The following is a 15,828-nucleotide window of genomic DNA, read 5'->3' as shown; positions in this document are numbered from 1 at the left end:
TGTTAGTTTTATTTGTTGATGAATTTAAACGTTTAAAAATAAAATTTAATAGGGGTGTCTGAGTGGCTCAATCAGTTGAGTGTCCGACTCTTGATTTTAGCTTAGATCATGATCCCAGGGTCGTGGGATGAAGGCCTGCATCAGGCTTCATGCTGAGCATGGAGCCTTCTTAAGATTCTCTCTCTCTCCCTCTGTCCTTCTCCCTGGCTCATACTCTCCCACTCTAAATATATATACTTATATATATATTTATGTTTTATGTTATTTATATATTATATACAAAAAATTTAGTATCATTTAAAATTTTATTGGCTATATTTATTTTTCCTTGTAAAATGGCAATTTTTAGAGATCTTTTGATGACTGACTTATATGATTTGTAAAATGCTTTTAGGGAATTTCACACACACATACCCTACATCTGTGATGCTATTTACTTTATTCCCAACAAAAGATTAGAAATTTGGGGCGCCTGGGTGGCGCAGTCGGTTAAGCGTCCGACTTCAGCCAGGTCACAATCTCACGGTCCGTGAGTTCGAGCCCCGCGTCAGGCTCTGGGCTGATGGCTCGGAGCCTGGAGACTGTTTCCCATTCTGTGTCTCCCTCTCTCTCTGCCCCTCCCCCGTTCATGCTCTGTCTCTCTCTGTCCCAAAAATAAAAATAAATAAAAAAAAAAACGTTGAAAAAAGAAATTTATTAAAATTGTGGACATTGTCTATCATACATGTTAGGTTTAAAAAACAACTAAGAAAAAATGTTCCAGAATTAAACTCAGAGATATAAACGGACAGAAGTGGAAGTGATATTGCTATCTACTATCTAAATAGATACGTAATTTCTGTACTTTTATCATAAAACGAAAGCCTATGTATTAACACAGGTACAGTATGTAAAGAGTACATTAAAAGGCATATCATGAGCTAGCACAAAGATACAGAGAAATGTACACCAAGCTGTTAAAGCTGCTTGTATTAAGAAAGGCAAGGAAGGAGAAGAGATGAGGGCAAGAAAAAGGAAAATAGTTATAACAAAATGGAAAAATATTTATGGCATAATTATCCAAAAGAATGTTTCAAGCATACTATAAGCACATATATATTCAACCTAAGGATATTACCTTGTTTTTGCCAATGAAGGCATCAATTTCAGTTACTTTGTGGCATTCTTTCATACATGTATGATTCTGACAATTTAAGGTTCGTCCACAGACTCTCTTACAAGAGTAGGGTCCTACAGTATGGCATGGTAGTGGACTCACCTTAAAAAAAAAGGAAAAGAAAATATTAGCAACACACACACAAAAACCTTCTGACCCATATGTCTGAAATGACTCTGTTATCATTTAAGAACAAGTTTCATAAAGGTCTAACACGTTTTCATTAATAATAGTTATCATCAAAATCAAAGTAACCTGTCAAAAAATCCTAAAAAACGAATGCCAAGAAGCAAAACATTCTATTCCTAAAAAGGGAAATTCAATATAATGATGCTATAGTGACCACATAGACATACGCTAATTCTCAAAAGCACTGTATATTTTAAAAATCAGCAAAAATTCTTGTACTTTTTAGAGCACTAAAAAAAAAACCACAGAAAACAATACTTTGACTTTGTCATTTCTAACAATCCCTATACAGTAGCATAGATTATAAGCTTTACTTAAAACTTGTACCTATAACTCACCTCATGCTTCCCAAGACATTCTCTGCAAGAAAAAAAATAAAATGAAAACATTATAAATTCTTCAAAAAGATTACCTAAAGCAAAGGTGCTAACGCCACTAGTTTTACTACATAAAAAAAGCACATATGGAATAAGTGATTATAAAGACTGCAGGCTACAAAATTAACATACAAAAGCCAACTGCTCCCCCATATACCAGAAATAAACAATTCGAATTTGAAACTAAAAACACACCACCATTTACATTAGCACAAAAAAATGAAATAGATACAAATCTAACAAAATATATACGTGATCTAGATGAGCAAAACTACAAAACGCTAATGAAAGAAATCAAAGACAATATATATTTCATGTTCATTGATAGAAGGGCACAATATTGTTAAAATGTTGATTCTTTCCCAACTTGATCTAGATTCAATGTAATTCCCATCAAAATCCCAGCAAGTTATTAATAGTGGACACCAACAAACTGATTTTAAGGTCTATATAGAAAAACAAAAAAACCCAGGATAGTCAACACAGTATTGAAGAACAACACAGTGCTAACACTACCCAACTTAGAGACATCCTATAAAGCTACCGTGATCAAAACAGTATGGTACTGGTAACAGTAAACAGACAAATAGATCAGTGGAACAGAATACTGAGCCCAGAAACAGACCTACACAAATATATACTCAATTGGTTTCTGATGAAGGAAAAATGCAACTGAATAGAGAAGGGATAGTCTTTTCAACAAATGGTTGGTACTGGAATAAAGACATCTACATGGGAAAAAAAAAAAAAATCCAAACAGGCATTATACCTTTCACAACAGACAACTCAAAAAGGATCACAGACCTAAATGTGAAATGTGAAATTATGAACATAGGAGAAAATCTAGGTGACCTTGTGTGTGGGGATGACTTTTTAGGTACGACACCAAAGGCGTGATCTCCGAGAGAAAAATGGTTAAGCTATACTTTATTAAACTAAAACATCTGCCCTGTGAAAAACACTTAAAAGCCACAGACTTTGGGAAAAAAACGTATCTGGTAAAGGGTTTGTATCCAAACTGTAAGACAAATTCTTAAAACTTAATAATAATAAAGCAAACAATCCAATTAAGAAAAATGATCAAGATGTGAACAGAGAACAGACACCTCACCCTCTAAAGAAAACATACAGGTGGCAAACAAACCTAAGATGCTGAACATCATGTCATTACAAAACTGCCAATTAAAATGAGATGCCACTGCATACCTGTTAGAATGACTAAAACCCAAAACACTGACAAGCAGATGCTGGCAAGAATACAGGGCACCAGGAACTCTTGTTGCTGATAAGAATGCAAAATTGGTACAGTCACTTTGTCAGAGAGTTCGGCAGTGTCTTACAAAGCTAAGCTAGACTTACCATATGATCCAGCAAAACCTACACGTGAATGTTTAAGCAGCTTTCTTCGTAACTGCCAAAATTTGGAAGCAACCAAAATGTCCTTCAATAGGTGAATGGATAAACAAACTGTGGTACATTCATACAATGGAATATTATTCAGCAATAAAAAGAAATGAACTACCAAGACATAAAAAGACATAGAGAAAATTTAAATGCATAGAGAAGACTGTAAACCATCTGATTCCAACTATATAACATTCTGATAGGCAAAATGATAGAGACATTAAAAAGATCAGTGGTCACCAGGGACTTGAGGAAGAAGGTGAGGGATAAACAAGAATAGTACACGATGTTTTTAGGGCAGTGGCTATAGTATATGATATTGTAATTAGCGGATACACGAGATCAGGCATTTATCAAAACTCATAAAACCATCCAACACAAAATATAAACCCTAGTATAAACTATGAACTTTAGTTTATAATATTATCATTATTCAATATCAGTTCCTCAAATGTAAAAAAATATATATATATATGCCACACTAAATGTTAACAAGAGAAACTGTGTCGCAGGACCACATGGGAATTCTTTACTTTCTGGGTAATTTTTCTGTAAACCTGAAAATCATCTAAAAAAAGATAAAGTCTATTTAAAAAAAAACTAAAAAATAAACATTTCATTTCCCTTTCCAGAGACAGTTTCTAAACTGTCTTGTGATCCTACTCTGGCCAATGAAATGTGAAAGGAGTTTTGCTATGGGGCTTCTGGAAAAGGCTTCTCACTCTTTAAAAATAGAAGATGATGGTGAAGACATAAACAGTTTGTTTCTCTCTTTGGAAGGCTTCCTGTCTGGATGGGAAGTTTAACAGAAAGCCAAATAGCCTGAGAGCAAAGATGCCACACTGAGGATAAAACAGAAAGAATCTGGACCCCTGATGATGCAGAACTACATTAATCAGCTTAACCAACCACAGAGCTGCTCTACCTCCAGTCTAACTGCACAAGGCAAAACCGTTGTTATTATGTCACTTTTTATGTAGGTTCTTTGTAACTTGAAGCCAAAGGCACCATAATGATACAGCACGTATTTTATGTTCAGAATTCTTTTACCACACAGCCAAATTATTAAAAGTCAGGTTATGTTTAAAAATGGTAGGCAAGGAAAAAAAAAAAAAAGAAAAAAAAATTAAAAAAAAAAAAAAGGGGGGGGGGCACCTGGGTGGCGCAGTCGGTTAAGCGTCCGACTTCAGCCAGGTCACGATCTCGCGGTCCGTGAGTTCGAGCCCCGCGTTGGGCTCTGGGCTGATGGCTCGGAGCCTGGAGCCTGTTTCCGATTCTGTGTCTCCCTCTCTCTCTGCCCCTCCCCCGTTCATGCTCTGTCTCTCTCTGTCCCAAAAATAAATAAATGTTGAAAAAAAAAATTTTTAAATGGTAGGCAAGGGACAAGAAGACATGAACATTCTACTCTAAGAAAAAATTATACTACCTCACTGTTCATGTGACAAGTAATATTTTTAACATATACTTTATACTAATTTTATTACACCTGCCACTGAAAAATCATTATATCAGAATAACAAAGACCTTTACATGTTTGTCTCCTCTTTAAAACTGAGATAAGATTTATACTTTTAAAAAAAGTACAATTAAGGGGCTCCTGAGTGGCTCAGTCAGTTAAGCCTCTGACTTGGGCTCAGGTCATGATCTCACAGCTCGTGGAATCGAGTCCCGCATCTGGCTCTGTGTTGACAGCTCAGAGCCTGGGGCATACTTCATATTCTGCGTCTCCGTCTCTCTCTCTCTGCCCTTCCCCCGCTCATGCTCTCTCTCTCTCTCTCTCTCTCTCTCAAAAATAAACATTAAAAAAAATTTTTTTAAAGCACAATTCAGTGGTTTTTAGTATATTCACGAGGTTGTGTAACCATCACCAGTATTAAGCATATTTTCACTACCAACAGAGAAACCCTGTAACTCTTAGAAATCACTCCACAGCCCCTGGCAACCACTAATCTACTTTCTGGTTCTATGCATATGCCTATTCTGGACATTTCACATAAATGGAATCAAACATTATGTGGCCTTTTATGTCTGGCCTCTTCCACTTAGCATACTGTTTTCAAGGTTCGTCCACGATACAGCACGTATCAGTTAATTCATGCATTTTTATAGCTGAATGATATTCCATTGCTAGTTATACCACATTTTATCCACTCATCAGTTGACAGACGTTTGAGTTGTTTCCACTTTTTGGCTATTAATAATAATGCTATTATTGTCACACTCATGTACAGGTTTTTTATAAACACATATTTTCAATTCTCTTAGGTATATACCTAAAATTGGTAACTCCAAGTTTAGTTTCCTGAGAAACTACCAAACTGCTTTGCAAAGTAGTGGCACCACTTTACATTCCCATCAGCAATGTAAGAGGATTCCAACTATTCCATAGTTTCACCAACACTTATGTCTTCTTTATTTTAGTCATTCTAGTGGGTATAAATTGACATCTTAATGTGGTTTTGACTTGAATTTCCCTAATAATTACTTGAGCATCTTTTCACGTTTACTGGCCATGTGTAGATCTTCTCTAGAGAAATGTCTATTCAAAGATTTTGCCCATTTTTTTTTTTAATTTTTTTTTCAACATTTATTTATTTTTTGGGACAGAGAGAGACAGAGCATGAACGGGGGAGGGGCAGAGAGAGAGGGAGACACAGAATCGGAAGCAGGTTCCAGGCTCTGAGCCATCAGCCCAGAGCCCGACGCGGGGCTCGAACTCACAGACCGCGAGATCGTGACCTGGCTGAAGTCGGACGCTCAACCGACTGCGCCACCCAGGCGCCCCTTTGCCCATTTTTTAAAACAGATTGGGGGCGCCTGGGTGGCGCAGTCGGTTAAGCGTCCAACTTCAGCCAGGTCACGATCTCGTGGTCCGTGAGTTCGAGCCCCGCGTCAGGCTCTGGGCTGATGGCTGGGAGCCTGGAGCCTGTTTCCGATTCTGTGTCTCCCTCTCTCTCTGCCCCTCCTCCGTTCATGCTCTGTCTCTCTCTGTCCCCAAAATAAATAAACGTTGAAAAAAAAATAAAAAATAAAAATAAAAATAAAACAGACTGCCTTTTTGCTTCTCAGTTTAAGAATTCTTTACATATTCTGGGACACCTGGGTGGCTCAGTTGCTTAAGCATCTGACTCTTGGTTTCAGCTCAGGTCATGATCTCATGGTTCGTGAGTTCAAGCCTTGCTTGAAGGCTCTGCACAGAGCCTGCTTGGGATTCTTTCTCTCTGCCCCCTCCCCTGCTTGTGCTCTCTTTCTCAGAATAAGTAAATAAACTTGAAAAAAAAAAAAAGAAATCTTTATATATTCTGGATAATACTCTTATAGAATATATGATCTACGAACATCTTCCCCCATTCTGCAGGTGACGTTTTCAATTTTTTTATTGTGTCCTTGAAGCACAATTTCTTAATAATGTCCTGACTTTATTTTTTCTTGTGTTGCTTATGCTTTAGGTGGCAGCAATATGTAACAAGCCACTGCCTAACCCAAGGACACAAGGAGTTACACCTGTTTTCTTCTAAGAGTTTAAAACCTCACTTTTAGACCTTTGACCCATTTTAAGATTTATATATGTTGTGCAGTAGAGTTCCAATTTCATTTTTTTCCGTGTGAATATCTAGTTCTCTCAGCACCCACTATATTTTTTTGACACTCTTGTGAAAAATCAACTGACCATAAACATATGGGTTTCTTTCTGGACTCTCAATTCTATTCCATTGATCAATATGTCCGTCGTTACAATACCACAGATTCTTGATTGTTAAAATTTTGTAATTTAAATTTTTTTAAAATTTTTTTTTAACGTTTATCCATTTTTGAGACAGAGAGAGACAGAGCATGAATGGGGAAGGTCATATAGAGAGGGAGACACAGAATCTGAAACAGGCTGCAGGCTCTGAGCTGTCAGCACATAGCCCGACGCGGGGCTCAAACTCACGGACCGCGAGATCATGACCCGAGCCGAAGTCGGACGCCCAACCGACTGAGCCACCCAGGCGCCCCTTAAGTTTTGTAATTTAAAATAAGGAAGTATGAGTTCTCTAAATCTGTTCTTCACTTTCAAGACTGTTCTGGCTATTCTGTGTCCTTACATTTCCATATGAATTTTGGAAAAAAGCCAGCTGTGATTTTGACAAGGAGTATGTTAAATTTGTAGATTACTTTGGGTAGTAGTGTCTTTAACAATATTGTCTTCCCATCCATAAAAGTGGGATATCTTGCCACTTACTAAATAATTATCTTAATACCCTTGTTAAAAACTGGCCATTAAGTGTATGAATTTATTTCTAGACTCTCAATTCTATTCCCTTGATCTATATGTATGTATGCCAGTACCAGAGCCTTTGGTCTTCTTTAATTTCTCTCAACAATGTTCTGCAGTTTTCAGTGCATAAAACCTTAGATTTCTTTCATTAAATTTGTTGAATAAACAAGTTTGTTTTCTAATTTTTTAATTTTTTAGATAGAGAGTGGGGGAGAGGGGCAGAGGGAGAGAGGCAGATAATCTTAAACAGGCTCCACACTCAGCATGAAGTCTGATGTGAGGCTCAATCCCACGACCCTGGAATCATGACCTGAACTGAAATCAAGAGTCAGACATTCAACCGACTGAACCACCCAAGTTGCTTTTTTAGGGCTACTGGAGGTGGAAATGTTTTTTTTAATTTCATTTCAGATGGTTCATTGCTAGTGTATAGAATCGACTTTTGTATATCAATGTTGCTTATATAGCGTTACTAAACTCATTCAATATCTCTAATAACTTATGTAAAGATTCCTTAGGATTTTTCATATACAAGATCACATCATCTAACAATACAAATAGTATGAATACATCTTTTATTTCTTTTTCTAGTCTAATAGGTCTGGCTAGCACCTCTAATACAATGTAAACATAAATAGGAGCAAGAGCAGACATCCTAGTCTTGTTCCTGTTCTTAACAGGAAAGCTTTCAGTCTTTCACTACTAAGTATGATTAAGGGCTTTTCATACATGCCCTTTATCAGGTTGAGGGAGGTTGTTTATTCCAAGTTTGCTGAGTTTTTTTTATCAAGAAAGTGTGTAGAATTTTGTCAAATGTTTTTCTGAATCTATCAATTGTCCTTTATTCTAGTGATAAAATATTACTTTGATATTTTGATTTTCATATGTTGAATCAACCTCATATTTCTGGGATACATCCACTTGGTCATATGCATAATCCTTTTTACATGTTGCTGGATTCAGTTTGTTAGTATTTTGTTGAGAATTTTTGTTATCTATATACAAAAGGGATATTGGTCTATAGTTTTCTTATGAGGTCCTTCTCTGCTTTTAGTATCAGGGAAATACCAGCTTCATTGAATGAATCAGGAAATGTCTCCCCACAGTGAAATATTGGTGTTAATTCTTTAAATGTTTGGTAGAATTTAGCAGTAAAGTCACCCATCCTCAGCTTCTCCTTACGGTAAGCTTTTGGTTACTACTTTAATCTCTTTACTAGGTATAGTTTTATTCAGATTTTCTACTTCTGAGTCAGCTTCAGTTGTTTTTGTGTTTCTAAGAATCTGTCTATCCCTCCATGTAAACTGTAACCAAAGGAGGGTATAAGTAGCTATACTAATATCAGAAAAAATAGACTTTAGAAAAAAATTGTTATTAGACACAATGAATAGATTTTGATAAGGACCTCCAAAAATTTTCTCTTCCACACTGACATTTTTGTAGATATCTTGAATTTCCTTATTTTACAAACAGAGAAGGGATATGACTTATTCATAGTAGTAGTTAGCAGGAAGCACAACACTGGGCTCAAAAGTTCTTACTCTAAAACACAATTTTAATATACATATCCAAAAAAACTTCCAGCAGCACATTCAAGTGCAAAGGAAAGACTTTTAAATTAATTTTTTAAACCTCTAGTAAACATGACTTAGTAATTCCAGGCAGTTTTTCTATTGTCATAAAATATTTTTTTTCAACGTTTTTTTTTTTTTATTTATTTTAGGGACAGAGACAGAGCATGAGCGGGGGAGGGGCAGAGAGAGAGGGAGACACAGAATTGGAAACAGGCTCCAGGCTCCGAGCCATCAGCCCAGAGCCTGACGCGGGGCTCGAACTCACGGACCGTGAGATCGTGACCTGGCTGAAGTCGGACGCTCAACCGACTGCGCCACCCAGGCGCCCCTTGTCATAAAATATTTAATCCAACCTAAGATTTCAAGAAAATTAATTGAATGAATGAAGATAGGCATATCTGTTAAATAATCCTCCTGTAAGATAAACTAAGGAATTCAAAGATAACTGACTACAAAGATTTATGAATCTTTCACTAATATCCAGACTAAAATCACTCTGTAGGTATAGCTCCCAGCAACACTTTGCCTCCGAACCTGACTCCATAACCAATATACAAAAATATACATGCTACTTAAACAGAAAAGAAAGATGTGGAGGGACAAAATGAGAGAGAGCTTTTAAAAATAAACAAGAAGCCCCTCTGGAAAAGGTTGATACATAAGACGTACCAATATTCAATTTGGAACCTTAATGGTGATTTTCTGTTGCTTCCCAGAATTCTATGCTTCCTCTTCTTCTATATTCCATAACCTCTACTGAAAGTATGAACCATTCCAAGATTCTATTATTACCTTAGGTTTGGCTCCTTACAACTCAGTCCAGGTCATTTTCTGGTCCCTCCAGAAAACTACCTACTTTCATTTTCAATGTTTCCTTCAATTACGTCTTACCTAAAACCTGGCTTTCCTCCATCCTAAAGGAACTCAAAGACTAGCATGGGAATCAGTCAGAAAAACTAACAGAGGATGATCTCTTGGATGAATTATTGTAATAAGAAGAGCTGCTATGGAAACTAATAAGGATATTAAACTCCAGCTGGGGGAAAGGCTGAAAAAATGTATACATAGGAGAGGTTTTCAAGCAGTATGTAAAATATATTTAGAAAGGAATAAGGCTGAAAAAGAGAGACTGGTTTATGGACTAGGCCTGAAAGAATGATAAACTCAACAAAGAAAAAGGGGAGTAGGTGGCCTAAGACACACTTCAAATTAAAGTGTCAAAAGATTTTTTTTATTTAAAAAAAAAATTTCTTTATGTTTGTTTATTTTTGAGAGACTATGAGCAGAAGAAGAGGAGAGAGAGAGGGAGACACAGAATCCGAAGCAGGCTCCAAGCTCTGAGCTGTCAGTGCAGAGCCCGACACAGGGTTCGAACTCACGGACCATGAGATCATAACCTGAGCCGAAGTCAGACGCTTGACCAATTGAGCCACCCAGGTGCCCCAGATTTTTTTTTTAAGTTAAAATTCTAAAATATTGGAGTGCCTGGGTGGCTCAGTCAGTTAAGTGTCTGACTCATGTCTTGATCTCATGTCACGATCTCATGGTCAGTGGGTTCGAGCCCTGCGTCAGATGCTATGCTAACAGCTCAGAGCCTGAAGCCTGCTTTGGATTCTGTGTCTCCCTCTCTCTCTGCCTCTCCCCTCCATGTTCTCTCTCTCTCTCTCTCTCAAAAATAAATAAATAAACATTTTAAAATTGTAAAATACTTACGTAGGAATAGGAACTTGACATGGAGGACAAGGTAATGCAGTCTGAATAAATGCTGGTTCAGAAGGCTGTTCCCAAGGGCCTGTAGGCTGGTGCTACAAGTAAAATACATTAACAATTTTAAGGCAGAGGAATTAAATCATAGGGCCATTGTAAGACTCGAATAGTTCCACATATCCTCTGCTCAAGCAGATTGAAATTTTTTCAAGTCATCAACAAATTGTGCTTAGTGAAATATTTTATTCCATCAGATTGTCATTATCAGATTGTTCCCCTCTACACACATTTGACAATAAAAATTGAGGCAGACCCCAGTTTTTAAATGGCAGAACAAAGGCAACGTAGCCTCCTTCACTTCTCGTTAGCCAAAAGAAGAATGACAAACAGAACTGTAAAATCCAACTTCCACCAGTAGAATGTAATCTCCATTATTTTGTTCACTGTTGTCTCCCCAGCACCTCGAAGAACGCTTATCACACAGTACGGACTTAACAAATATTCACTAAGTGAATGAATCTTTGAGGAAACCAAAAGATATCTTTAACCCTGAACCACAATATATGAAGGAAGACTGCCAAACTCTTGTGTATCACGATTACAACATGACTATCACACAGTATTAGCGAACATTTGTTTACTGGTTTCTCGCTTTTTCTATACTGTGAGCTTAAGACAAAAGATCAAGTCTTATTTACCTTGTACCCCAACTCCTATCACAGTGCTTAACACCCAGTAGGTACTTAATCATTGCTTGTTGAATGACTAAGTAAAATTAAGAAAATATGACCCACAGCAATGCACTACCTCTTAATAATATATTCCCTTACCCTGCCAGTTTGCTTTATTAATGCTTGATCATGACATGGAGCAGGACACAAGTGACCACATTTCTCCAAAACTTTTTGGCAAGGTTGATGACATGGAGGACAAGAGCCAAAGTGACAGCGATGTTTTTCTTGACTTGTATGATGGCAAGTTGGTGGTCGACTAAATCATAAAGTACAATTTTTTTAATTACTTTTGATCATTAAACAATTACATCTAAAGTGCAATTATCTATTTATCTTCTGACTCCATACAGAACAAGAATATTGTGAATATCAGTATTTTAGAACATTAAAGAAAAATTAAAGATACTAACAATATTAAAAGTCAGTATGAATTTAAATTCGTAAGAAAGCAGATGTAAGTTTGTGCAGAACTTCATACTAACCTGCACTGCTCTTTGCACTTGGGTGGTCTTGTGGTACGTTCCCGGCCACAGGGCACTGTCACCTTTGTACTACCACAATTGCACTTCACATCTACAGTTTCCGGGCAGGGATAACAACTACCTGAAAAAAAAGTCTGAAACTTAAAAAGGACTATGACTACTCAAATGCCCCTCAACAGTAGAATCAATGAGGTTAGCATTCACACAACTGGATGTTCCACAATGAGAATAAAGGAACTACATGAATGAACCTCACACACATAACAGTGAGCAAAAGAGTCAGACACAAAGAGTATGTAGTATATGATTCCATTTACACAAAACAAACGCAAAAAACTAATCTATACTGTTTGCAATCAGGATGATGGTTACAAAGGATACAAGGAGGGTTTTGGAAATATTGGTAATGTTCTGTTTAATCATCTTGAGTTCTGGTTACCTGGTTATGATCAGTTTGTAAAGGTTCATCAACCTATACACTTAAGATTTGTATACTTTTTATATCTACACTGGTAATTCCATTAAAAAGTTTTAGGATTTTCTTTAAAAATTCCTAAAAGTTCTACTCTAAATAACAAATTTAACACTCTACTAATTTAATTGCCGCTACATAAGCAAAATGGATCTAAGTCTTGGAAAATCTAAAGTTGCCAATAGTCTTTCTGGCTTATTTTCACACATACTGCTTATTCAAGTGTATCATTTTTAGATAAATTCCCCAGCAAGAGATAAATTTAGATAAACTTACTTAAATTTATTCAAGTATATTATTTTTAGATAAATTCCCCAGTAAGAATAACATCTCTCTTCAGGTTATTAACAAGAATACTCAATTTTCTATTACTCGTGCTTTGTGAAGGACTCATTCTCAACCCTTATTTTAGGTTATACCCTTATTACCCTTCTAATTCCAAATATTTCTTTTCTAAACATTTCCAAAAAACGGTATTTGGGTTTCAGCTTTCTACCTTCTTTTGTTGTATGTTGGTAAGGATACATAAAAACAAAATCAAAGAAACTCTTTTAAACAGGCTATAACATTCTCCCCACGGTTCCAACATCATCTTCTTCCCACTCGAGTGTTCTCAGTAACTAAGGCTCCTCACTAGAACTGAAATAGCAAGAAGGGAATAAGAGTCTTCAACTAAGGAGTGAGGATCGTAAGAGACTGCCGCCTTTGTGTCAAGACCAAGCAAAATACTGAATAGCAGTTAACCTGATAACAGATAAATGATGAAAAGCATCCTGGATAAAGCCTCTTAAAACAGCTCTTAAAAGGAACAGAAGTTGGGGCGCCTGGGTGGCGCAGTCGGTTAAGCGTCCGACTTCAGCCAGGTCACGATCTCGCGGTCCGGGAGTTCGAGCCCCGCGTCAGGCTCTGGGCTGATGGCTCAGAGCCTGGAGCCTGTTTCCGATTCTGTGTCTCCCTCTCTCTCTGCCCCTCCCCTGTTCATGCTCTGTCTCTCTCTGTCCCAAAAATAAATAAAACGTTGAAAAAAAAATTAAAAAAAAAAAAAAAAAGGAACAGAAGTTAAGAATTCTGGTTGAAATAATGAACACAGAATAAGGAAATGAGAGTAAAAAGTACAATAGGGAAAAATATAAATATATATGGATTATACAAATTACCAAATTTATATTTCAGTGTTTTGATAAGTGTAATCCATGAAGTATTTCCCTGATGGTAACACAAGCCAAGTTATCCTGATCCACATGATAAATTTTAATCTTTCCAAAAGAATGACTAGATGTCAAATGTTCTAAAAGTTAATAATGACCTTTAACTCTTCTCATTCAGCATATTATATCATTTTCTCCTTAACAATGATAATTTTCAATCACTTTCAGCAATTCAAAGAGAAAACTCATCAAACATAACACCTTTTTTGCCACGCTAACCTACAGCATCACTTTTCCTTTTATGAAAATTAAATCTTGAGAAAAATAAGCAATAATTTCTGTGAACAGTCTTCCTACTGATCAACAGAATTTGTTACAGATACCTGTACAACATGACAAATTAAAATAGCTTCAGAGAGATTTTTAAAATGAAAAAGCAGCATACAGAAGGTAACTACAGTGACCAGTGGGTCAACGGCCAAAATGGGTACTCATGCAGAATGTTCTGGAACCATAAACACAGATAACCTTGAACTTAAAGAAGTGTAAGTCAAATTTTCCTATGTTCACAGTGCAAACATCCAGTTAGCATCCTCTTCCTAAGAATCACAGTATAACCTTGATTATGAAGGTATCTAGAATGATGAAAAACGGTATGGAATAATGGTTCTATATGTCTTCTATAACTGTAGATGGTGAAAGTTACACAATAGTATCTTCCACATACTTTCCATTAAAGTAATTTTTGTTAGGGTCTAATAAGCTTCTTTTTTAAATAAAAAAAAAAAAAAAAGAAGAAGAAGAAGAACCTGGATCTGATCAAACCTCTACATCCCACTAATAATGTAATAATTTATAGGAAATACAGAAGAAAATGTCAAATAATACCACAGAGATACAATCTGTAATATGTAGACTTTGTGACTAAATAAAGCAACCTAGTTTCTTAAATAAGTGACAAGGGGTAAAAAAAAAAAAAAGGAGATGGAGGAGGGAAAGTATAGATTCATAGACTTTAGAGACATCAACCAATTGCAATATGTCAATCTTATCAGGTTGTTGATTCTTACAAACTAAAGTAAAAAATGAAGACATTTATGAGACAAGATATCTAAACAGCTGATATTTGCTGATGTTACATATATTAACTATTTTCAGGTTAAGAATCCACATTTTAGAAATGAATACTGAAGGATTTATGGGATTTGCGTCAAAATAAACAAGAGTGGGATATGTTTTCAACACTCCTCTACTAAATATGATGCTTGCTCTACCTTTTTTTTTTTTTTTACAGATAACTCTGTATCAGGCTAAGGATGTTCCCTTCTATTTCCAGTTAAGTTTCCATCAAATATGGATATTGAATTTCATCAACTGTTTTTTAGACATTTACTTAGTTTCATTTTTCCTTTAAACTACTAATGTGGTAAATCACATTATTAGATTTACTAAAGTTTAACCAATCATATACATTATTGGAATAAACCCAACTTGGTTATGAAAGATTAAGGTTTTAGACAGCTAATACTTAATACTGGATAGCTGGATTTGACTAGCTGAAACTTTAATATTTTACAAATATTTACGAGTTACAGAGTTTATGAGTTAGATTGGCTGATCATTTTCTCTTAGTTTCCTTGTCAGATGATATAATCGGACATCTTCCTTTTTTACATATACTCTCGAACAGTTTATAAAGAGATTGAATATATGTATCTTAAATTTTGTTAATGTGCAAAAATCAACTAAGCCTGGTGTTTTCTTGGCAATTCTAAACTACTGATCCAATTCCTTTAATGGTAATATAACTAGATAGGTTTTCTAATTGTAGTAAAGGCCAGCATTTTAGTAACGGTCAACAAGGTCCTATACATATTCTTTCTCCAGCACCCTTCATCCCAACATCTCTTTGACCTCATCTCCTACTCTTTGTCCCTTGAGCACTTACTACAGTCCTCTTTGCAATTCCTTCAAATGCTCCTGTCTCAATGCCTTTGCAATTACTGCTTTCTTGCCCAAAACACTATTCCACCCTCTTTTTCACATGGCTTATATCCCTTACTTCTTTTAGGATTCCTCTCAAATGTCACCTTTCTAGAGTCCTCCCCGATCACACTATATTTTCTTTCTATACTTGTCACTACCTGATATTCTATATTTATTTATTTATTTATATTCTAACTGAGGGGAAGTAATTAAAAAAAAAAAAAATGTTCCATAAGAGCAGAAGGCACTTTGTCAATATCGTTCAATTATATATTCCCAGTGCCTGGTACTTAGTAGACACTCAAAAACACTTTTTTAATTGAATTAATGAGTAACAT

The 15,828-nt window shown here is 36.0% G+C and overlaps 1 protein-coding gene across 3 annotated transcripts in view; it reads right to left on the bottom strand.

The window, feature by feature from the left end:
- Positions 1 to 15,828, bottom strand: part of NFXL1 (nuclear transcription factor, X-box binding like 1) — a 74,946-nt gene that overhangs the window by 28,205 nt on the left and 30,913 nt on the right. For all 3 annotated transcript variants that reach the window (XM_047856635.1, XM_047856634.1, XM_047856636.1), the window contains exons 13-17: positions 11,885 to 12,005; positions 11,499 to 11,658; positions 10,675 to 10,766; positions 1,684 to 1,705; positions 1,118 to 1,258 (exon numbers count right to left, since the gene is read on the bottom strand). In XM_047856635.1, coding sequence (XP_047712591.1) covers positions 1,118 to 1,258; positions 1,684 to 1,705; positions 10,675 to 10,766; positions 11,499 to 11,658; positions 11,885 to 12,005 — 536 coding nt within the window. The remainder of the gene's footprint in view (positions 1 to 1,117; positions 1,259 to 1,683; positions 1,706 to 10,674; positions 10,767 to 11,498; positions 11,659 to 11,884; positions 12,006 to 15,828) is intronic.

This window comes from Prionailurus viverrinus, chromosome B1 (genome assembly GCF_022837055.1).
Source record: "Prionailurus viverrinus isolate Anna chromosome B1, UM_Priviv_1.0, whole genome shotgun sequence".
NCBI lineage: Eukaryota > Metazoa > Chordata > Mammalia > Carnivora > Felidae > Prionailurus > Prionailurus viverrinus.
Note: the sequence above shows the minus strand (reverse complement) of the source record. Positions and strands in the feature narration are given on the sequence as shown.